Source organism: Drosophila elegans, unplaced genomic scaffold, assembly GCF_018152505.1.
Source record: "Drosophila elegans isolate 14027-0461.03 unplaced genomic scaffold, ASM1815250v1 contig_476, whole genome shotgun sequence".
Taxonomy (NCBI): Eukaryota; Metazoa; Arthropoda; class Insecta; order Diptera; family Drosophilidae; genus Drosophila; species Drosophila elegans.
Window position 1 is genome coordinate 13,600,707 of NW_024545863.1, and position 22,878 is coordinate 13,623,584.

At 41.6% G+C, this 22,878-nt stretch overlaps 4 protein-coding genes across 8 annotated transcripts; 1 reads left to right on the plus strand and 3 right to left on the minus strand.

Moving 5' to 3' along the window:
- Window positions 1-963: 963 nt before the first annotated feature.
- LOC108148248 (tetratricopeptide repeat protein 12) lies at window positions 964-1,905 on the minus strand. Its single transcript, XM_017275165.2, has 4 exons — window positions 1,742-1,905; window positions 1,417-1,692; window positions 1,239-1,361; window positions 964-1,171 (listed from the first exon to the last, which is right to left on the minus strand). Exons 1-4 carry the CDS (start codon window positions 1,843-1,845, stop codon window positions 964-966), a joined length of 711 nt encoding a protein of 236 aa, XP_017130654.1. The 5' UTR covers window positions 1,846-1,905.
- Window positions 1,906-7,473: 5,568 nt separating this feature from the next.
- On the minus strand, window positions 7,474-8,622 carry LOC108148234 (protein zerknuellt 1). The gene is made up of 2 exons (XM_017275149.1): window positions 8,536-8,622; window positions 7,474-8,475 (listed from the first exon to the last, which is right to left on the minus strand). Exons 1-2 carry the CDS (start codon window positions 8,620-8,622, stop codon window positions 7,474-7,476), a joined length of 1,089 nt encoding a protein of 362 aa, XP_017130638.1.
- A 1,916-nt stretch (window positions 8,623-10,538) lies between these two features.
- LOC108148406 (homeotic protein bicoid) lies at window positions 10,539-14,706 on the minus strand. 3 transcript variants are annotated; one of them, XM_017275440.2, is made up of 4 exons: window positions 14,361-14,706; window positions 13,645-13,720; window positions 12,580-13,589; window positions 10,539-11,618 (listed from the first exon to the last, which is right to left on the minus strand). In XM_017275440.2, the coding sequence occupies exons 1-4, from the start codon at window positions 14,517-14,519 to the stop codon at window positions 11,331-11,333; spliced, it is 1,533 nt and encodes a 510-aa protein (XP_017130929.1). In that variant the 5' UTR covers window positions 14,520-14,706; the 3' UTR covers window positions 10,539-11,330. The 3 variants fall into 3 exon arrangements, with proteins under 3 accessions (XP_017130929.1, XP_017130928.1, XP_017130930.1); XM_017275439.2 differs by having other exon boundaries at window positions 12,580-13,604; XM_017275441.1 differs by having other exon boundaries at window positions 12,580-13,604; window positions 13,645-13,742; window positions 14,361-14,624.
- A 4,610-nt stretch (window positions 14,707-19,316) lies between these two features.
- Window positions 19,317-21,092, plus strand: LOC108148220 (protein amalgam). 3 transcript variants are annotated; one of them, XM_017275132.2, is made up of 2 exons: window positions 19,317-19,427; window positions 19,812-21,092. In XM_017275132.2, the coding sequence occupies exon 2, from the start codon at window positions 19,819-19,821 to the stop codon at window positions 20,818-20,820; it is 1,002 nt and encodes a 333-aa protein (XP_017130621.1). In that variant the 5' UTR covers window positions 19,317-19,427; window positions 19,812-19,818; the 3' UTR covers window positions 20,821-21,092. The 3 variants fall into 3 exon arrangements, with proteins under 3 accessions (XP_017130621.1, XP_017130623.1, XP_017130622.1); XM_017275134.2 differs by having other exon boundaries at window positions 19,330-19,427; window positions 19,817-21,092; XM_017275133.2 differs by having other exon boundaries at window positions 19,349-19,455.
- The last annotated feature ends 1,786 nt before the right edge of the window (window positions 21,093-22,878 follow it).

Sequence of the window (22,878 nt, forward strand, 5' to 3'; positions counted from 1 at the left end):
TTAAACCCTTTCTTTAAATAATTTTGCTATTACCAATTATTATTCTGACCGTAAGTATGTATAATTCTTGATTAGAATCATTCGCATAGTCTTTACAAAAACATTGTTCAGATTGCAGGACGAATAGACCACATTGCTGCTGTTGGAATGATCGGAAAATCAGTTAGAACGTACATTAATAACAATTTTATACGATTTTAGGAATGCTATCCCACTAAAAAAATATTATTTGCAATACCTAGTTCTTCAAAACATTTATAAAATTCGATAATATAAAATCTTGTTACCAAAGAGGTTTCAAAAAACTTAATTAATTGAATTCAATTTTTAAAAATGAATTAACAAATTAATTTCAAGAAAAAGTCTTTCATAGAATATTTTGTCGAGTGTTTAAACATGCCAATGCTGAGTGTCAGCTCTTCGCAGTACGGTCTCCGGTCTCTGGTCCGCTGTCCTGGCCCGAAACCCGGACCCGGCACAAACAAAGATCGCAATTTGACTCTACACCACGGAGCTGTCAGCTGGCAGAGAGTGAAGGAAGATTGATTACCGCCATCGAATTGTTTGCCCTTATCCAGGGTGGTTTCGTCGGAGGACGGGGAGTTGGAGGTGGCGGCCAGAGGATGTGCCTGTGGGCCCGACTTCGATTGAATGGCATCGGAATGGAATCGAAAGAGTTGAGCTACCAAACACGATACTCCTGCTGTCATATGTAAACAACACTTGAAGTTTTGGTGGGGATAGGTTTGCGCTTTTAAAACGCGGAGGAAGGCGTTCTTGTTTAAAGCTGAATATAAGCTGTATAATGAACTTAAGGTTGCAATATTCATTTTGTCAGAAGCGGGGGCTATAAGGAATTTGTTGCTAACAATATACATATATCTAAGTTCATAATTTAGTAAACATTTGATGTTCAAACTGGATTTAATTAAAACGGTGGTATTTATCATCAATGCCTAAAATTTATTTTAACTTTTCCAGGAAATCATCAATGAACTCCATTTGCTTCGAATTAAATTTGCGGGCATATTTCACACAGTTTTCAAAATTTGGCTCATCCTTGAGACCTTTATACGCCATTGCCCGATACATCCACGCCCTCAAGTTCTTCTCATCCAACTTGTTCAGAACAAAATCACAATCGACAATGCCTCGTTTGAATTTACCCGATCTGCGGGGACGCAAGGGGATTCATTAGTTAAAATGCAGCTAAAGGAATTTGAAATTCAATCGCTTACTTGATGAAGCAGAGAGCGCGATTTATGTAGAGGATGTGACTGTCCCGAATATTCTCAATGGCCTCGGTGTACATCTGCATGGCAGTCTCATAGTTACCCTTTCGATACTCCGCGTTTCCTAATCTGAGTGGGGGATGCTTTGAATATTAGGAAACTCTAAATACCTCGATAAACTTACTTTCGAAAGTTTTGAGCCACTCGTTCTCTTTCCAATCGAGCTTTCGAGCGTTGATCGAGATCCATTTCCACCTGACGCATAAAGGGAAATCGATCTCTACTCCGGTCCAGACGTTTGAAAGTTCTGGGCTTTAATTTTTCTCTGGGTACATTATCCTTAGGTTCAGTTTTTTCAATGATTGAATTTTTCCGCTCAGTAATTATAAAATCTTCTTCTTCGACGATTGTCGTCGGTTTTGGGTCCTTTTCAACTGTTTCTTGTCCCTCTTCTTCCTCCCTAGATGGAAATAAGAAATTATTTTAGTACAATATGATTTTCCACTTACTCTTTTGGCACTTGTAGGCTTTCAAGCAACTTGACCACTGCTTCAACTGTTGATTCCGAGTCTAAAAAACGCTCATCGATTTGCGGGTGTTGCAAGGAATACATGGTCCCGAATATTAAGTAATGACCAACGGATTCAAATAAATATTTGTTTTTGAATTGGCCGTTGTGGAGTGTTGTTTGTTCCGAATGTTTACCAGCTGGGCAAACAAATCGCGTGGCAACTTGGGGTTGTATTATTTATTGCCCATAACCAACTGGTTGCCTAGCAATAATATCAAAAAGTGTTCATAAGCTATCGATAATAACGGCTCAAAAATAATATTAGCTTCTAAAAAATTAGTATCTTAAGTCCTATATTGATAAACTAACTTGCTTGTATAAAGAAATTAAAAACCATATTAAGGCCTAATTACTTTGGAATTACCAGTTTTAAGGGCTGATCAAATATTATTTAAAAAAAAAAAAATCACATAACGTGTTTGATTTTTATGATCTCGCCAGTCATTTGCGTTGAATCGTTTACATGATTATGGGAATATGCAAACACACACCTGCATACCCTGTTCCTGGCACTCTGGCTGATAGTCATATTCATACTCACGTTCACATTACTTTTCATTTAATCTCATACAATTTGTAAGATAAAGAAATGCACAAATGCATGTTCAGCTCAGCTTGGCTCAAAGGATCAATTATAGACTATAAAACATAATGGCATCTTATAATAGTAGAGCCGCAATCTCAACACAACTGAACCTAGCCTCCTCAAGCCCCCTCTTCAGTGTACAGAGCCTTACACTCAGCAAAACGGAATTAGCAGTAATTATTTTATGTAGTTATTTCTTAAAATAATGTTTACTAAATAGTGTATTTTTAAATTTTGGATTATTTTTTGCTTAACTAAATATTTCTATAAAAAAAAAAATATTGTATATCAGGTCGGAATTTTTGCTGATCAGAAACAGAACAGTAAATGATCCAAACATTGAGCTTTTCAACATAAAACAAATCGTGTTATTAATGAAACGACACAGGATCTTTAAGCTGAGCTAAAAAAGTAATTACGGAAGTCCTTGTTGCTTTTCTTAGGTAATTTTACTAATGTCAGAAACTGTTCGTTCGTAATCAAAAAATTAAAAGAAATCAAAATAATTCCATAAAATCCAAAAAGTAATAATTTATTAAATTTATACATTAAACTTTATGGTAGATATTAAACATATGGTGTTTAAAACACAAATTACTCACTAGTGACATTTGATGTATTTGTTTTTCGAGTGCATCCTTGCCCTCTCTCACCTGGAAGTGCATGTCGCTGGCACATTACCTGCAATAGTGAATTGGGGGGAGGGGGGCTTGGAGAAAAGGATACCTGTGAGTGAGAGCTGGGTGGCGGATATGTGTCTGTGTCGTGTGGGCCAAGCATTTAGGAGCTGGCTCACACACATGCGCACACACACACACACAGTCTGCAACCGGACATGGACATGCTTAAGCGCCGGGTTCTCTTGGCCAAGTTAGCAGAGAAAGGGGCGGAAACGAAATGCACGGGAATAAATAATTGCAGTGCGGCAAAGGAGCCTGAACTGGTTGTAGCACCATTTCGCTGCTGGCAGCAAATGGACAAACGACAACGACACCAAATTGCTCACATGACGCACCGCATTTTTTATTCGGCACGAATTTCGTTGTTGGTTAGCAAAAGCTGGTAACGCTCCTTGCGGCAACTCTCGCCGCCTGGCGGCATCATCAGCATAGATTGCCATTTCGACGTAATTGTTATAAATGAATTTCACGTAATTTAATTATGGGTTTTAGACCGATGAAAAATATACCAGCCATCGGGCCATAAATATGGTCCAACCCCATATATATGGGAGGTCACTTGCATATGCTGCCTATCAGTATCAGCTGTTAAGAGGGTTGAGCATGCTCGAATTATCTGTGAAATTTTGAAATGGGAATGGGATTGTGAAATCAACCTGAGTAACGAATTTAATGAAAGGGAATTGACATCGAAACCGGATTGGTTCAAAACCCATATGTGACACTCTTTATTTGTTTTTTTTTGAAGAATTTTATTCAAAGACAATTTTAAATAAACACTAATTGTATTTATAAAATCATTATTATATTTAGTGCTCTTCAGTTTAGATTTAATGAAACTAATTCCTAATCAATCAAAGTTCATTGAAATCGACTGTTCAGAATACTATTTTAAATATAAATTCGATGTCTTATTGTTATAGAAATGTGTTAAGTTTTTGATAATGAGAAGAATTTAAATAACTATTAATTATTTATTAATTTAATTATTAATTAAATTTTAATTATTACATAAAGCTGATGTCTGATATCTGAACATTATACAAATGTGTTTTATTTTTATTAGTACCAAGATTTTAAAAAGAAATTATTAACAAGACAATAAAATATGACAACGTTCGTTGTTATAAAAATAGTTGGCAAGGTTCCTCAACAGGATATCAAATTGGTATGCAAAATTATAGAATAAATAAATTCAGCAACAGATGCTTGCAACAACATCACGGTCCACGACCCAAGTGACTCTCATTCGGGTTGGCACAACAAAAAATCTATTGTAAGCCCACGAATTCCATTTTGGGTCCCTGGATGCTCCACTACCCTCGCCCCATCCCTTGGCCAATTGGCATTCAAATTTTGAAGTGATTTTTTTCACGCATTCACAATCTTCTGTGGAATACAAAATAAGAAGAGTCCCTGTGCCTGCTGTTCACTATATATGCATATTTTTGGTGGGCCAAAACCGTACAGCCCCGGCATATGTGGAATGGACGGAAAGTTTTTCTGGCCCAGCACGATTTGTTTATACGACAGGTGTTGGCCATATCGGTGGCGTTGAGGGACTAACACGTCTGTGAAATGTCATAACGTTTAAACGTGCCAAAAATATCCAAATTGAGCCCAAAACAGTAGGGCGGATTGTGCTTCTGAATATGATGGGTGAAATACATTTAGAAAAGATTTTTGTAGAGTATTGTATTTAAAAGTGATGCTACAAATAGGTTTCACCAGCTTAAATTTGCATCAAAGATATTGTATCTATTTTTAAATTGATTCTCTTTTTTAAAGGAATTCGTTAAAATAGGTAGTGTTAGTTAGTTTTAAGTTTTAGTGTTCAAAAGTTCAGAAAAGCCAGTGTAGTTGAAGGCAATCTGATTGATTTTAATAATTTTAATGTATCAAGAAAAGAAAAAAGTCTAGATTCATACTATTTGAGCTCGAGATACCAAAGTTCTATTCCACTGATCCAAAAATAACCCCGTTAATTGACTTGCCAGATTCCCCAACAAAACCGAGCGGATTCCTCGCGAAGCCATTTAATTTGCACACAAAGTACATTTTGCTCGGCTGTCGCAAGGATTCCAAGCACTTGGCTTTCGAGTCCTGGCCGCGAATTCAAAATTCATTGTCGAAAGAGTGGGGAATGAGGGCCGGTTGGAAGCCAAAAGCTTCCAAAAGGCGATTAGCCATAAAAATTATAGATTCAATCTAATTACAAAACGCTGCGGTTGGGCATTGTGGACTGGGGCGTGCGACTCCCAAGTGAATATTTAATTTAATTAACAAGAAACAATTTGAAATGTTTTTCGCCCAGCCTCCGTTGCGGTTGCGGAATTTATTGTTATGACCAGGCCAAGACTGCGGCGTTGTCATTGTCATCAAGGCTCCAGATTCAAACCTTGGGGCCTCAGCTCCCAGCTCCCAGCTCCCAACTCCCGACTTCCTATTCCGGCTAATAAAACCGCAATGTTGCCACCGAGCGAATGATTGAGCATAGGAATTGGCTAACTGGAACAATGGGAACAATCTGTGCGCTGTTGCTGTTGGACATGTTTATTACATTGGCATTTCGCGTAATTGAAGCTGGCCCGCGGAGAGTTGTTTACTTGTTCCTGCTGTTGGCTTTTTATGCGAGTTTGATTAGCTGCCTCTGATTGCCGGGCGATTAGCCACGCCCACGCTCCTCGAATCCGGCATCTATATTCATTATGGCAGCCCAGAACATGTGCAGGACATGCTCCAAGCGAACGCAAACCGAACCAAAACCAGAAGCGAGGCGAACCGGACCACATGTCAGGAAATGTCAACAATGCGCATGAAAATTCCAAGGATCCACCCCTGCGGAAGGTCCTCCCCTTTGACCCCTGACTTCCACATGGGTTCACTCTGAAAAAAATGTGACCTCAAACCTTGAAAAACTTTGCTGAAACCGTAAAAAATTATGTACCATGTAATATGGGAATATATTGTAGAAGAACGACAATTTTCCTATTTACTTCAATTCCATTTTCTAAAGTTCCCAGTAATAGATTTGTTGCAATGCCATTCGATTTGTATAAAACTAATAAAGTATTTCTAAATGATAAATATATCAATTCAAAGGGCATTAAAAGCTTATATGATTGCTGAATCATTTTATTGAGAGGATTACATTAATATTGCTTTACCACATTAAATAAACTATATTCTTACAAGTTTTAGAAAAATGTGTAATTCAATACTTTATTGCAATTTAAATATTATTCAAATTAAGGAATTACGCACTGCAATTACTTGCACAATAACAAAAAATATAAAAAATGTATTAACTATTTAAATTGAATTAGTTATGATTGACGATTCGAAATTTTACGATAAATTATTTCCAGTAATAAGAGTTTTTTAGAGTGCAGGTCCTGCGAGTCCTTTGGTCGTGGCAAGTGCGAGCGACAATTTCCTCCCAGGGGAAGCAATTTGCCACACACACAGCACTCCATATCACACCACACCTAAGGGCCCAAGGACCAAAGGACCAAAGGGATGGATGGATGGCAGGACTGGTGGAAATTCCTTGGAGCTGAGGCTGAGTGCCGCATTTCCGCGCTGCAAGACGCTGGCCAGCCACCGCAGCCAGTGGCAAACAGCAAGTAGCAAGTAGCAAGTAATGTGTGCGGTTAAATGTCCATAAATCAAATCCCAAACACTCCACGTCCACCGCTCAAGATGACCAACGGAACCCGCTCCGGCGGACTGTGACTGTAACTGAAACCGAACCTGGTTACGGAACGGGGCTGGACCTGTCCGAGTTAATGCGGTTGACACTTTTCTGGGCCCTAATAGATGGGCAATGCAATGGAAATTCCTCGACTTGACCTCAAGTCGCCCGCAATGGGACATTAAATGCAAAAGTGAAACCGAAGACAACTGGGACAACTGGCTAAATGCTAAAAATTAACCCTCCTTTTCACTCTTTCCCTTTTTTTGGTATCTCGTATCCACTTTTGAGTGGTGAGGGTTAAAGCATATTTAAAGAAAGGATGGGGAAAAAGCTGTAACTAAAGCAAAGATTTCTGAAAGTATCTAACTGCCAGCTAATGTATCTGAATGAATTTGGACTGCAGCTAAATCCAAAAATTATATATTCAAAATTAATGCACTTCCCATTTCAGTTTTAATTCCAAATAGTTTCCCCAATTTATTTGTTAAAATTATGTATTGGAATGTTATAAAAGCAAGTAGTTATTGTTTTAGTTTTTATTTATCATTACACATTAGTTTGATTATATGTATTAAATAAAAAAAATGATTTAACCTAGCGCTTAATTAATAATGTAAATGGCTTTTGTCACTGAGTTGGGTTAGAATTTTGCGTCCAAGTGCCAGAGACGATTGCTTAGCTCTAACAGAATCTAAACTTAAATGTGCTCAATTGGGATAGTTGAAGCCGGTGACACAGGGATTTATGTGGGTTATGCTCAGCTTTCTGGACTTGGCAGCAGGCTCGCCCCACGACAGGTTCATGGACGGAGCAGCATGCACGCTCGTGGGGATCTGGACTTGGGAGCTCGGATGCCAGGATTGAGTGGCCAGCAGGGGTGCCGACTTCGACTTGGACCAGGCCTGGGCCGCTGCCTCCAAATCCTGCTTGATGCTCTGCAGCACCAAGTCCACATTGTAGGAGTAGTGTCCCGACGAGGAGCTTGTCACTGAGTTGGCGTTGCAAGAGGCTCCTGGATGGGCGATGCTGGTTGCTGGAGCAGCCGTGGCTTGAGCCAGGTGCTCCAAGATCTCGCTGAGATCGGAACTGGAGCACATGCTGTTGTTGCTGTGGCTCATAACATTGCTGGCTGGCACTTCCGACTTCACCTTGGTCTGGCCATAGTCCGGCTGGGGATTGACGGGTGCAACTGCCACCACAGGACGCTTTTCTGCTGCCGCAGCGGTCTCCCTGGGATCCTGGGAGTAGGACATCAGGCGCTGCACTATCCCGCGATGGGCACTCTGCTCCGCCTGGGGCTGAGCCAGCTTGGCGCTGGCCTTGGGCTCGCGGTGTCCCTGGATGTCCTTCTTGAACTTCATGCGTCGGTTCTGGAACCAGATCTTCACCTGCCGTTCGCACAAGGACAGCCGCTGGGCAATCTCGATCCTGCGCGTCCGATACAGATACATGTTGCTCTTGAACTCGTTCTCCAGCTCCACCAGCTGAACGCTGGTGAAGGCAGTTCGGGATCGCTTCAGTTTCACCCTCTGCGCATCCTGGCTGGACTGGGATGGCAGATTCTCATCCGAGGACACCTGCTGATGGTGCTGGTGCTGCTGCTGCTGCGCGGAGCAGTGATCGTTGAGGGTGGTGGGGTTGGAGTTCAGCTGGTTGTAGTTGGGTGGCAGGCCGATGGGGTTCACAGCATGATGGTGACCGTAGATTAACTAGAATGGAGGAAACACAGATCAGTTTATTGCTTCGTGGCTTCAGATATTGGTACTCACCTCACTGTATTTCACCTCGGATGGGGCTGCTGGATAAGGAGCCACCTTGGCCTGGTGCACTGGATAGTAATGCATGACGGATGACATCTCTAGCTCTTGTACTGTCGACTGAGCTGTCAAAATTGGACTGATCTGTCGTCCTAAGCAAACATCAACCTTATATAGGAATCCGGTCAGGTAGTGAACACGGTCACAGGTCAATTCCGCCGACGCATCGTTGCGAAAAAAATTTGCCTAAGCCCGCGAGTCGTAAATCCCTTCGTCGCAGGCCGACTGGCTCCACGGAGACTAGCCAGGTCCGACGACTTCGGACTCCCGATTCCCGACACCCGGCCATTGGCAATGGGCAATCTAGAGGCTTGTTTTGATCGAAATCCGGCCGGGATTTGGATCGTTGCGTGAGACAGCTCCCGGGGTCCAGAGCTCGAGGGATAGAGTCTAGCCAGGTAGACAGGCCGATCATCATCAGGGAACCGAGGCGATTGTTGTCCAACTTGTAGCACCTGTTGAAAGAGCCTCCGGTGGCGGCGCTGAAAGTGAAACCGAGGCTGTTGTCGCGGCTTTTGGTCGCTCGCCGTCCGCAATTATCCTCATAATGCAATGAAAGCAACGCTGTGAAAGGATACTCCTCGGGGTTTTATGCTCGATTTGGACAGTTTACGACTGCGTTTGTTGCCAGGATGATGCCGAAGAAACCGTAGTCTCCGTCGCGGCGAATGCGAATCCGTCGCGGTCCTCTAGTCCCTCAGACTTTCCATCCGCAGTCCTCGAGCTCGGGAACTGTTCGCAAATTTTATTACTGGCGCTATCGGATTTGCTCCTTCTGGGAATTCGCTAAAAACACGCGGGAACAAAGGAAAAGTCATGACAGGACAGCCGTGAGGATACATATATGGGATCGTCTGTGGTACAGTTGAGGGCATCTTAACTTAAAACAAATATGAATATGAATTTGAATCTGAATTTAAGATTAGAAATTTTGTGGGGTATGTATTTAAAATTAATTTAAAATTATCGTTAGACTAGCTTTGTTTGTAGAAAACATTCATGAAACCGAAAATTAATTAACAGCATTGGAATCAATACAAAAAAAAACAGTTGACAATAGCTTATATTGTTTCGATCCGTTAAACGGTTTAATTTAAGTAAAATTTTTATTTACAAATTTTTAAACACAATATTTGATAGCTGAAATACGAATTAGAAAATAAAATTAATTACTGAAAAACTTATGCCATCTTTAGGGAAATTAAATCATCACGGGATCTCAAGTATTTATTAACTAAGAAAACTTTAAGATTGATTAAGTTTTCATAAGTTCTGAGGATTAAACATTATAATTAAGACAATTAAAGACATGGTAGTTGTGTATAAATAATATGAACTTATTTAAGATAAATATTAGTTTTAATTAATCTGTTGTTTTTAACAGTTTAAATCAAGTACGAAAAAAACAAGCCTAAGCAAACATGACGTGGCGTAAGAATGGATTCTTGTCTTGGTTTTCCCAGCACATCCATAATCCACCTTTTAAAACGCGCCCATTTGAACGCGCCAAGGAGCAAGATCAATAAAAATTACAAAACTGGGAGAAACCCGATCGACGTTCGTTCATGTAGAGCGCATTTTGGTTTTCTGGATTTTCCACAATTTATATCAAAGAAAATAGAGGCAACAAGTTGCCTGACGGCGCCTGTACAGTGCCTACCTAAATAGTGCGACCGGACGATGACGATCGTGGGTCGGGAAGGTCGCGGATCAGGTAGCCAAATAAACACACAGGCAGCTGGTGCAAAAGTTTTACAACTCGCGGGTGTTCGCGGAAAAATCGCGAATCACATTTTATGGCAGGCATGTGTGAGTGTGAGCGAGGGCCATAAAATGCATTTTTAAATTCATAAGATTTTTGGGAAAACCAGATACTGTTTTCGTTCATCCTGAAAAGAGACGGAAAGAGAAACTACATGCCCTACGCCATTTGTTAATATATAGTTAGTCACAACTTACTCGATTGGAGTAGTTCTAGTATATTTCGACATAAAACTTAAAAAGACAACGTCAAAGGTGCACCGTAAATTTTAGGCTAAACATATTTCAATGTAACTTGAAGTGATTTAAAAATATTAACTATATACTAATTCCGTAGGCAGCAAATAAATCAGTGAAACTTAAACAAGTGTTCTGCATTTGATGATAAGACAATTTGCTGACAATTCTCGTCGAAAGAGAATGTGCAAATGTTTGATTATGTCAGACGCTTTGGCATAGCATAGAAATTGAAAATATCATATCGAATATTGTTTTTTAAATGTTCAATCTTTAAGAGGTAATCGTTGGTTTTGATTACCGCCAAGAGAAACATTTTGCATTTCGATTAGTACAGTTTTTAGCTATGCCAAATTGTTTTAGAACTGATTTTCTTGCTGGCGCGGAATTTGGGTTTGGGTGGTTAACTTTCCCCGGAATACGTTCAAGCCCAAAAGGCCCCAAATGGATCCAACTGGACATTCCTGGGCTTTAGTGGAACATCCTGCCAGAAGCAGTCGGGGCAAAGAGCGTATTGCGGGTAAAGTTTTGGACATAAGTAGAGTATCACTAAAAGAGGCACTGAAACAATGTCGCCCGCTGACTAGGCTAGAACATTAAACAAATCTAAAAACCAATTTACAATCATCTTAAGACTAATCCTAGCTTACTACGCGTAGATATCTACAATCACTTGGTATTTGTACAATCAGGAACAACAGTGGTTAACCTAAAGCTATTTAAACTCTCTGGGACGCCGCTTGTCCAGGCTAATTGAAGCAGTAGGCGAACTGCGAGTTGCCTGCGGCGTTACGATGGGGATTATACGCTTGCATTATCGTATCCATCGTGCATTGATATTGGTTCGATGCTTCCATGACCACGCCCACTCCCATTCCGAGGGGCGGCTGTGGCCCTTGCGGGGGCGAAAGCTTGCCAAACTTGGCAAACGCCCCGCCCCGTATTCCGGATGCCGACAGAGCCCTCAGTCCGGTGCTCATGTCGTCGCTGCTGCCATCGTCGCAGCTCTTGTCCAGACCCTTCAAAGGCTCCAAGATCTATGGAGAAACGGACAGCAAAGGATTAAAAGTTATAGAAGTTGACAAGGAATGAAATTCAGTAAGCGGAGTTAATTAAATTAGGTAAATTTATTAGAAGTGAAATATATTATTGTGGAATATTATGTAATATTAGAGATTATGTAATCTCTAATTATTCCTGTCAAATGAGATTATTATTTCAAAAGGCTTCAATACTATGCAAAACTTGCTAAATTAACTAACAAATGTTATAGCTATTCAAAACCTAAAATCGTCATATGTCTGATAATTGTAAAGTATTTTTATTTGTCAGATGATATTTGTAAAGTTAGGAACTAGCCATTAAATTCTTGTCAGTAAAACAACAGCTCCCATGACTCTAATAAATTGGAAATTATTTTCATTTTTTAATTTAAATTATCATTCAATATTACTATTCAATAAATATAATTTTTATGTAGCTTGATTCTCATCTGCGGAGGAAGCAGTTAATAAAAAACTCCGTACATCTTTGAATATATGGGTAATTATAATACAATTTAAAATTAATATCAAATACTTGCATCAAATATTTGAAAAATTTAAAGCTAAATAGCTAAAACGATTCAATTAAGAAACTATTTCCAAATTTTAAAATATAAACTTTTGAGCATTAAGAAATAAACGGAATTTAAGGAAGTATATTTTTTACATTAAAAATTAATCCTGTTTTTGTTAATAAAAATAAATGGATGCTGAAATTTTCTTCAGCTTATTTACTTGAGTTTTTGATTAATTATTTAAGTATTGAAAAACTCTGGTTGATCTCTTTCGAGGTTACCAATATAGGAACGATCAGGCTAAGTGTTCATAAGAGCAGCTATGTTTGTTTAATACCAATTAATTTTTACCATGATCCAAGGATTTGTCAAAATTTGGAGATTCGGTATGTATTAAATTTAATGGAAATACATAGTTTCAAGGGGATCTGTTGACTGACCTGAAGCGTCGTCTTCTTGCTCGTTCCGTCGTCCATGTCGTCGGCAGCCTCCGTCTCGCCAACGGCTGTGGCGCAGGGTCCGCCGAGGCCGATGCCGTTGCCGTTGCCGCACAGACTGGGACTCTCGTCATTCTTGGGTGTTAATGGCTCGTAGACCTCGGAGCCGGGCGAGGCAGCGCCGCGGGCCACGGCAGAGGCGGAGGCGGAGGCAGAGGTGGCACCAGACAGCGCCGAGCGCATGTAGTAGGAGCTGCTGAAGTTGTAGTCGGCCTCCGGTTCGTCCTTGACCAGGACGCGACAGGCGTTGGCTGGCTTTTGCTGGAAGTCAAAGTGGTGGTACTGCTGCTGCTGCTGCTGCTGCTGCTGCTGGGCCTGCTGTTGCTGATGCTGCTGCTGCATCTGGAGCGGCACGTGGTTGGTCTGGTGATGCAGCTGCTGTTGGTGGTGGTGAACCTGCTGCTGCTGCTGCGGCGGCTGCTGCTGGAAGAACTGACCGCCATTGGCAGTAGGTGCAGATCCTGGTCCTCCTCCCGCAGAGTACTGCACATGCACATGACGATTAGCGGGGGCATGGGCATGGCTGTGGCCTCCATTGTAGTTGTAGTAGGAGTTGAACGACTCCCCGTAGTGCTCCACCATGTGTGCGGTGGGCGTCGAGGGCGTCGGCGATGGGGTCAAGGCATTGGGCGTGGCTCCTCCGCCCAAACTCAGGGTCTGCAGGCTGGGAGGATCGCCATCGTTCTGTTTCAGACCCGGCGAAAGGGGCATTCCCTCGTACGACTGGTCTTTGTGCTGGTCCGATTGGATCTTGTGACGGCGCCGACGATTCTTGAACCAGATCTTCACCTGGGCAGTGCCCAGGGCTAGCTTGGCCGAAAGATCCGCCAATCTGGGGGCCGTGAGGTAGCGTCCTTGCAGAAAGTGCTGCTCCAGCTCGGCGATCTGGGAGCTGGTGAAGGTGGTGCGGGTGCGACGTGGTCGCCGCATCACCAGGGAGTCGGGCAGCTCCTCTGGGGGATACATATCTGATAAGGCGGTGGTGGACAATGTGCGGCTCAGACTCACCTGGCTTGGGCATCTGGTTGGGCAGATACGGACGTATGTAGTTGTAGTTGATCGCTCCTGTTCTCTCATCGAAAAGCTTTATGGAATCAAAAGATACACTGACTTCATATAACAACATGAAAAGATGGTTCGCTTCGGGGACCGAAGCTGTGGATATATTTGGATATTTAATTTTATTTACAGTCGAACTTTTATACTTCACCACTTTACTCTTTTACTCTCACTCAATGTATTGAATTTTAATAAAACCAAATTACATACATCCTTTGAGAGCTGTAGCTTTTACTCCGTAAATTTCTAAACGTAGTTTTGTTTTAATTTTAATAAAAGCTTTATAAAATAATGTAAAATAATGTGTTGAATTACTTTGCAAGGACATATGTAAAAATGATACTGAAGACTTATTAGGCTCATCTCTTAAGCCAGAAAGGAAGTTTAAAATAATGTTTTAAAAATTAGTTAGTAAAGCTTAGAAAGAATAGTAACTTTTTATAGAAGATAAATTTAAAACTTGCAACCATAAATCTTTTAAACTGTGACACATGTTTGCCCATCCTATATATTTGTTATTTTGCTTTTTAAAGAAATTTATAATGCAAGCACACATGAATTTTAATGCATCACCGTAGGAAGTCTGCACTGTAATTGAATTATACCGGTCGAAACTGCAGGGCACAAACGTAATAATTTCGGAGGGTTAAGGCCATTCCACTCACCAGATCGAAGGGATTTCGGAATTGTGGCGGCAACTGAAGCTGCGGATGTTGATGATGTGGGTGCGAGTGCGAGTGCGGATGCGGATGAGCGTGCGGATGTGTGTGCGAGTGGGGCAGCGGGTGATGGTAGAAGTTTTGATCTGTCGGCGGTTGCGCCATTTTCCCCAAACACTCCGCCGCGTTATTTTAGCGAAATGCAAATAGAAGGTGGAAAATATTGTGTATTTTGGGTAACCGGTTACGTTCGAGACGCTCGCGAGCTTATTTCACCAACATTTTGCGATTTTGCGATCGACTTGCTTTGCATCTGTAAAGTGCCGTTACTTAGGGATGAGCGAAAAGCGAAAAAGATAAAATAAACATAAGCGGCAGCACTGGTAGTCGATGTTTTAGGGTTTCCAGTTTAAAATTGTCCCGTCAAATCTGGCTTTTTTATGATAGCAAGCTTTATGTTTAGCTTTTTTGTATTTAAATTAAGGTTTTTAACGTACTCATACCCATTACTCGTAGATTATAAACGTCGAGATCTCGGCAACTATAAAAGCTGAAGACCCAGAGATTTTAAAAGTCTGTCACGTCACTCTGAGACATATCAAACCTTTGTGCTTGTGTCGAGCTGGTACCTCGAATTTTTTGTGGTCGACGGCGCTTTTGGAATGGAAACTGATCCCAGGTCGCCCTCAAAGTAGACGCAGGAGATCTGCATTCCGCCCGGCTGTATAATTTTGAGATTCTTGAACGACGAGCACATTATTCCTTGGAAACTTTAAAATTTTTAATTGTTATGTTTTAAATTTCGGTCAAATTTCTCACTAGTAAAATTCGGCGGCTCAGCAAACTTAGCAAACTATGGCAACGCTGATTCTGGTGGGTGCACAAGCTAACAAATTGGGTGGCAGCTCTAGTTAGTGTTGGAAACTGCCCTTGCGTTTAAATAAATTTAACAGTCAGGCAACGATGCAGAAAGTGTGAGTACATGGAGTTCTTGGCAGAGGGCGCCAGCACTATGTAGATAAAATAGCTCACTGACAAAGGCTGAAGGTCATAACGTTATTTATAGTTTTTTTTACGTATTTTTTTAACTTTAATGTTTTGGCATTTAAAAAGTTATATGCCCTGCCCAGGGCGGTTAATAATTCTACTCTTTGATAAAACTGGAGAAAATATTATTTAGTTCAATTAAGGATTATTGCTGTAATAGCCCGTTATCAAGAACAAACAATAATAATTAATATATTATACAAATTTGGCTTTGACTTAGTGGATTGTTAGATTAAATTAGGCACACTATTGACCTTTGAAGACAAATTGAAAGCCAAAGATTTTCTAAAGGTAATAGGATTGTACCATTTTTCAAATAAATCCAGCTAGTCAGTTGACCTTTAAGCAAGTGTCATAGGTCTTAAGTGAATATTGTTTGATGACATTTACCGAATAATTGTCGTCGGCGAAGTCTGACTGCAGCCGAAAAGCAAACAAAATAAGCGCGCATAGTCAAAGCCAAAGGATACACACAAAAGTACAGTGGTGGCTCTTAGATCAAATTTAAAATAGTCGGTTGGATAGCGTTTTTTAGTCTAACTAAATGTAGTTTTAGAAAATCTTTAATCTTAAATAAGAGTTACCCGGGAAAATAAACTGAGTTCTCGCCATTTTACAAACAACACCATCTTTTACGGAATTCTGAGACAAGCTTATATATGGTAAAATCAATTAATGTTTATTTTAATAATTTGAAATAAATAAAATAAATCTAAATTTAAAGTTCATATTTTAAGTATGGAAAATTCGTTTATTTCTCAACAGCATTTTGTAGTTAAAATGTCAATAAGCCAAAGGTGTAGTAATATGAATTAAGTTTAGCAAATAAAAACCAGTACAATAATATTTAAACATTAGTCTGTAAAAATTGATATTTATAATCGCTGGTTAAGCTTACCATAATCAATAGTATATGTTTACCAAATATTATAATTAAAAATAGGGAATTAAGGGGATTTTCCTATAGATTTAGGCAACAACAGAGAGTAAAACGTTTGAGTTTGTAAGAAAAGGATGTGCGAGGTACCACTGTGCGGAATTGGGCCACAAATTCACACGCAGTGTGTGACAAAGGACTTTTCCCCACCCCGCTCGACCGCCCTGCTGCTGCTGCTGCTGCTGCTGTTGCTGAATACCCTCCGTGTGCCGCTGCCGAAGCGAAACACCCAAAGAGTCACTGACAGAAACAGGATTCGGGTAATAAATTACAAAATTTGACATTTTCTGTTTTGGATCCGCTTGCGCCCGAATGCGAGCGGCAGCGGCAGCGGCATCGGCAGCCATCTCTTTCGCACAGCCTCTGGCCGTCTCTTTCGTTCGGTGTGTGTCCAGTTGGGTCGAGCCAAGTCGACCGTTTCGCTGTGTCCGAGTGCATAAAGCAGCCAGGTCCTGCCAGGACCTGCCAGGACCTGGACCTGGACCTGCATCCAAAAAGGCATCGACGCAGTGGTCATAATGACGCTGCCGGGATGCAGCGCAGGCCAAGGATAAGCCCACAGAGGGGACGGAAGGCGAAGAGGTTCGAATAGAAGCGCCCTATGCGGTCTACAGATAGTTAACTGGAAATTTATTATTTTACACAATTTACAATTATCTGATTCGAATGTGCACTCAGAGACGGGAATGCCGGTAGATGAAGGGGAGGTGGAGTTGAGGCGAGTCGGGCGACAGATGCAGCTGCCCTCCCATGGGAACGTCCTCTGCCTCTGCCTCTGCCTCAGCCTCATTTCAGCAGAAGTCACAGAAACGATTTAAGATGTGATTTAATTTCCCAAAAACTGTGGCTATAGTTTTCCTTGCTCTTAAGGATATTCCTTCGCCCGACAGACAGCGTCGTCATCAATCATTTCCCATAGTTAAGCCGGGTTAACCTCGACGGGTTCTTGGGGGGGAAACTTGGACAGCGGCTGATCCGAAGTCGGGCTGAGAAATATGGAAATTAAATGCGATTGGTCAGAAAGTTTTCACGGCTTAGCAGTAAACCATTGCGTGTTTATACAGCAAGTGAAATGCTTTGATTTAAGTTTAAATTTACTTTATTAACAGCTTCTTAAGAATTTGAAGAAATAAATCAAATATGCATACAAATACAAACGTTGTATCTGTTGTAGATTGAAAAACTTTGCCTGTCAAAGTATACAACAATTTTTTGTAAAATAACTTCTTTATTTTTAAGGAAGACACACAAATAAAATAAAGCAAAGAACTTATTTATTTTAAAATGGTCTACTATAATTATTAAATTATTATTTCGGAGTTTCTAAACATTGCTGTATTATAATCAGGTACATTCATAACATTAATTACCATCTACTAACAAAAAAGGACTTCAATTCTCTATTGGCCAGTTCGATTTAAAGAAGTATGACCACAATTTGGAAATTCCCACTTAAAAAGAAATTAAACCCTATCTTAGAAGTTGTAACCTCAGCACAATTAAAGTTCATTAAATTTCCCGCATGCTGCTCTTTAAATTTCCTGCCGAATTTCCCAGCATGGCTGGGCCAGGACTCGAGTTAAATCCCACCCGCCTCGCGTTCCACCCCCTTTTGTTTGCCTTTTCGCGCCTGCGCCCCTGCTCCTGTGCAGAAAGGGACGGCACTGCTCGGCGCTGGGATCGCTGGCATTTCCAGAGCGGCAAGGATATTCCAGAATCCGCTCGCCATGGTTGTTGCTTTTGTTCGCCGGCGGCGGAAAGTAGCGCGCCATGCCATAAATCACAAATGGCTCGCATTCCACCTTTTCTTCCACGAACCCCGAAACGTTTACGGCCGAATGGCGGCACAAATTTGAATGTGAATTCGAATTTCGCAGGCCGTCTTTCAGTTCGCCCGCGGCCACTTTCACCCGAGCTTTGTTTTTGCAACGGACAACTTATCTTGGGGGCGGGGGCTGCATAGTGGGCGGGGGCAACAACAACAGCAACTGCAACCGCCAGCAAAACAAATCAATTAAAGGCAATGCGGGAAGGAGAGTGCATTGATAAGTGAGCACGGAGTCAAACTCACGCACAAGTAAACAATTTGAATAAGCGCTGAAATGCAGACACAGATACAAAACACACACACAGAAGTAGAAACAAACACAGATACAGATACAGATACAGCCAAGGCGACAAAGTAAATAAAACGAAGGGCGATAAGATCCAAAACGTCGATGACTTCGTCTTCGGCAAATGCATTGAGAGAAAATAAGTATAGAATACGGCTGACATAGTAAAATAAGTGTGCGACTTTATTATACAAAATTTTTAAATAAAAAAGGAAATTTTTATGGTTTTGTAAAAGAATTTTAAAGTCATTATATTAAAACCATTTGGATATGTTTACAATACTAAAACATTATTCATGACTTTAGTTAAACACTATTTTAAAAATTACCTTTTATTTGTTTCTTGCAGTTTCTGAATTAATTATTATGTTAGTAGTACAAAAATTTACTTTAAACTCACCTTTTTCACTAAGAATATCTCAGTTTCATGTTTTTTTTCAAAATTTACTGTCCGTTAACTATAGAGATAAGAAACCGTTTTTTTTTAAACTTTATGTAATCTCATACTTTTATTAAATAGTGAAGAGAAATAGGAAAATAGATTATATAAAAATAAACGAAAATCACTATATTTATAGAAAAAACTTTTTAGGAACAAAAAAAACATGTACATATATATTATACATTTACGAAATCAGATGCAATTCCAATTTTTGTGAGTGTGCTCATTAGGAGGCAACACAAGTCTAGACTCTAGACCCGGCAATCGATCATAACGATGTCTATCTGCCTCATTCTCGCGGTGTACAATTTTCGGTGCTCTTCTTGGGTCTTGAGGAGATAACGAGCGCTCAGGAACAATACAAAATTCTGGAATAGAGGGATACGGAGATACAGAGCGTCGGCCGAGATACTGACTTTTGAGCCGAGCTCAGTCACCGCCGCCGCTTCAGTCGAGCTCCGAACGCGAAGTGAAGCACATTGAACCCACAACAATCGAGATAATCGAAGACACAAACTCAGCAGCAACATCCTGTAATTAAACAACAATTTGCAAAACCCTGTAACTAAATATTTAAATACATTTTTAAATTGCAAGTGTGTTTGTACAAGAACATCTAATTTATGTGATCACGAAAGTAAAAGATATTTAAAAATTGCTAAGCTCCTACATTCTTGATGTGGTATTCAGAAAATATATGTGACAATTATTTTAAACTTAGAAGTTTTTATTGTGGTCCATAGGATCTATGATTGTTAAATATTTGGAACAGTATCTTTTAAGTTTGGATCTTAGAATTTTAGAAGAATCTGACTAAAACGGCTGACGATTTTGTTTTTAGATAACAGAAAGATCTTTATTGATGTTTGTCACAGTGTAACAAAATGAACTACAATTTCGAATACGTTTTCTTGCAGAACAGCCATGGCTCATCCGCGGCTTTTCATTGGCCTTTTTCTGGGCCTGGCCATCTCGTTGGAGGTCGTCCATGGAGGCCCCGTGATCACCCAGATCAGCAAGGATGTGGTGGCCCGGGTGGGCGACAACGTCGAGTTCAACTGCACCGTGGAGCAGGTAGGCCAGCTCTCGGTGAGTTGGGCCAAGCGGCCCAGCGACACGGACACCAACTCGGTGGTGCTCTCCATTCGCAACATCCTCAGCCTGCCCGACCAGCGGTACAATGTGACGGTCAGCGAGGGAGCCGCATCCGGAACAGCCACCTACACGTTCCGCATCCAGAACATCGAGGTCAGCGACATGGGTCCGTACGAGTGCCAGGTGCTGGTCTCCGCCACCGAGAAGGTGACCAGAAAGCTGAGTCTGCAGATCAAAATGCCGCCGGTGATCGCGGAGAGCACTCCGAAGAGCACGCTGGTGACGGAGGGCCAGAACCTGGAGTTGACCTGCCATGCCAACGGCTTCCCCAAGCCCACGATCTCGTGGGCCCGCGAGCACAATGCCGTGATGCCGGCCGGCGGCCACCTGCTCTCGGAACCCACTCTGCGGATTCGTTCGGTGCACCGGATGGACCGCGGCGGCTACTACTGCATTGCCGAGAACGGAGAGGGTCAGCCCGACCGGCGACTGGTGCGCGTGGAGGTGGAGTTCCGGCCCCAGATTGCCGTCCAGCGGCCCAAGGTGGCCCAGATGGTGTCGCACGGCGCTGAGCTGGAGTGCGCCGTCCAGGGCTATCCCGCACCCACTGTCGTCTGGCACCGGAACGGAGTGCAGCTGCAGTCCGGTCGCCAGTACGAGGTGGCCAACACCGCGTCCTCGTCGGAGACCACCACCTCGGTGCTGCGGATCGAGAGCGTGTCGGAGGAGGACTTTGGGGACTACTACTGCAACGCCACCAACAAGCTGGGCCATGCTGACGCCCGACTCCATCTCTTCCAGACCGTCATCCCGGTGCCGTCGCTCTCGTAACATCTGAATTTCCTTTCCCACGCATCCCAGACTGGAACGGAGGGCTGGAACTTCAGCCACTCGTCGCGCATTTTCGGCAATTCGCCAGTCCGGATGCGGCCTGTGCTTATATTATTAATGATTCATTCAATTAGCTCCCATTCAGACTACATTATTTTCGGACACACTCGAGATCGAGCGACTGTTTGTGCCTTATGAATTCTGCTCTCCATCTGTCGCCGGCTTATGTAAAACACATTTTTATGCTTAAGTAAATGACGTTCTCTGATAAAGTCGAATCGGTCTTTTCCTATATGGTCGGGTTGGCTGAGATAACCCTTTGCCAGGGGTCTTTGGCTACAATTTAAATGATTAAGTCATTGAGGAGAGGAAAATATATAAAATATATAATATTTGAAGCCCGAAATCTAAGACTACAAGCTTAGCAACTTTAAAAAATATCTACACTGGTAAATACAAAATTTCAACTTTAATATAATTCGCTTGAATTTCATACATTGCTGCATTTGTTTATTTAAAATAATAAATTTCTAATATTTAATTTTGGTATTTTCGGAAAATTTTAAATATCTAAAAACGTTATTTAAATTTTAATCATATAACTTTTTAAAATAATGCATTAAAAACAAATAGGACCCCTTTTAAGTATAACGTTTTTCTCAAAATTTATTTTTACTATTCCATTTTTGATTATGATTTTAAGTTCTGATAAATTTAAACATACATATGTTTTTTTTTTTTAAGCGCTAAGGTACAGTGTTTATATAAATAAGCTACATTTTGTTGCATTACAATTTAGTGCGACAAACAGATTATAAATAAGGAAAAAAGGCCTTATGTCAAAAAGAAAAGGGCTGAATCGTGACTATTTATTATTGATACTGAGTTGATGAATTATATTAAGAAAATAATCTAAAAAAGTACCTGAACTACAAAAGCCCAAGTAAAAGATCTTCCAAGATAAGCTCTAAATCGCCAAAGTTCCACCTTGACACCAAATGACAGCATGTAAACGCCATTTAAGCGCCGTATCCCAACAGTTAATACAGCCGAAAGTCATTTGCCAAAAAGTTAACTGAGCCCGCTCAAAGTGCCACAACATTTAACTCTTCAATCATGGTTAAAAAATGGCAGTCAGTTCACCTCTTGACGTACACACTCACATGGCCACATGGCTGTGTGGCCAAAACGAGTGAGGGGGAGGCGCAGAAGGTGGTTTGTGCCGAAAAGTGAACCCGAAAGTAAGTTGTTCATTGTAATTGAGAAAAATGCGAGGCATTTGTAAGGCGGCCCAACGAGTTGGGTCTGCCACACTGGCAACGCAACTATTCCAGTGTATGTGTGTGTGTGTGTGTGTGGAGTCCCGAAGGACTCCATTATGGCCCGAGCACATTAGTTTAGCTAAATCCCCAACCCGTCTCATCGCTCACTAAAATCAACACTTGCTAATGACTTAATTGTTTCCATTAGAAACTCGTTGCTGGAATACATTTGGCAAATTTTTCATCCTCGCTCTTGGTTTCCTTTATTTTTTGTTGTGCACATGTCCTGTTCCAAATGAATCCTGGCTAAATGTCTGTCTTTATTGTAATTGGTATTGTTGCTGCCGCTCGCACGCATTCGAGCCAGAAGTCCAGGGACAACACGTGCGTCCTCGTCTGAAACTCCCCATCCTGTCGTCCTTTGGCTGGAACATCATTTCATTGTCTGCCGGCGCAGGAGGTTGAGTTCGCAGCAGCAGGAGCAGCGGGAGCAGCAGGACGGGCCAACATGGACGTCGACGTGACTTTTATTGATTTTCTGGGTAGAAACCTCCCCTGAGAGAGCGACGGCAAAAGTCGATTGGAAGGCAAGCTGTGAGATTGAGCGGCTCGTTGAGGCTTAGGGGTTGGAAATCGTGCTGCTCAGGCCACCCTGCCGCAGAAAATGGCAACAGTAAAGCCTGGCTAAGGAGCCCGCCAGAAGGCTTGAGGCAGAGCTCACTTTCAGTTCCTCCTCCGCTTCCGTTGCCGTTTCCAGAAGGATGGGGGCCACCAAAAGTTGACGCCTGCGCATTTC

What these genes read in the sequence shown, in the direction of transcription:
- LOC108148406 (XM_017275439.2), bottom strand. Translation starts at nt 14,519, where the DNA reads ATGGCGCAACCGCCGACAGATCAAAACTTCTACCATCACCCGCTGCCC. An exon ending in TCCGAAATCCCTTCGATCTG is followed by an intron (nt 13,721 to 14,360) that starts GTGAGTGGAATG and finishes GATTCCATAAAG; the next exon opens with CTTTTCGATGAGAGAACAGG. An exon ending in CAACCAGATGCCCAAGCCAG is followed by an intron (nt 13,605 to 13,644) that starts GTGAGTCTGAGC and finishes CCGCCTTATCAG; the next exon opens with ATATGTATCCCCCAGAGGAG.
- LOC108148248 (XM_017275165.2), bottom strand. Translation starts at nt 1,845, where the DNA reads ATGTATTCCTTGCAACACCCGCAAATCGATGAGCGTTTTTTAGACTCG. An exon ending in AGCCTACAAGTGCCAAAAGA is followed by an intron (nt 1,693 to 1,741) that starts GTAAGTGGAAAA and finishes ATTTCCATCTAG; the next exon opens with GGAGGAAGAAGAGGGACAAG. An exon ending in CGCGCTCTCTGCTTCATCAA is followed by an intron (nt 1,172 to 1,238) that starts GTAAGCGATTGA and finishes GCGTCCCCGCAG; the next exon opens with ATCGGGTAAATTCAAACGAG.
- LOC108148220 (XM_017275132.2), top strand. Translation starts at nt 19,819, where the DNA reads ATGGCTCATCCGCGGCTTTTCATTGGCCTTTTTCTGGGCCTGGCCATC.
- LOC108148234 (XM_017275149.1), bottom strand. Translation starts at nt 8,622, where the DNA reads ATGTCATCCGTCATGCATTACTATCCAGTGCACCAGGCCAAGGTGGCT. An exon ending in CCGAGGTGAAATACAGTGAG is followed by an intron (nt 8,476 to 8,535) that starts GTGAGTACCAAT and finishes CCTCCATTCTAG; the next exon opens with TTAATCTACGGTCACCATCA.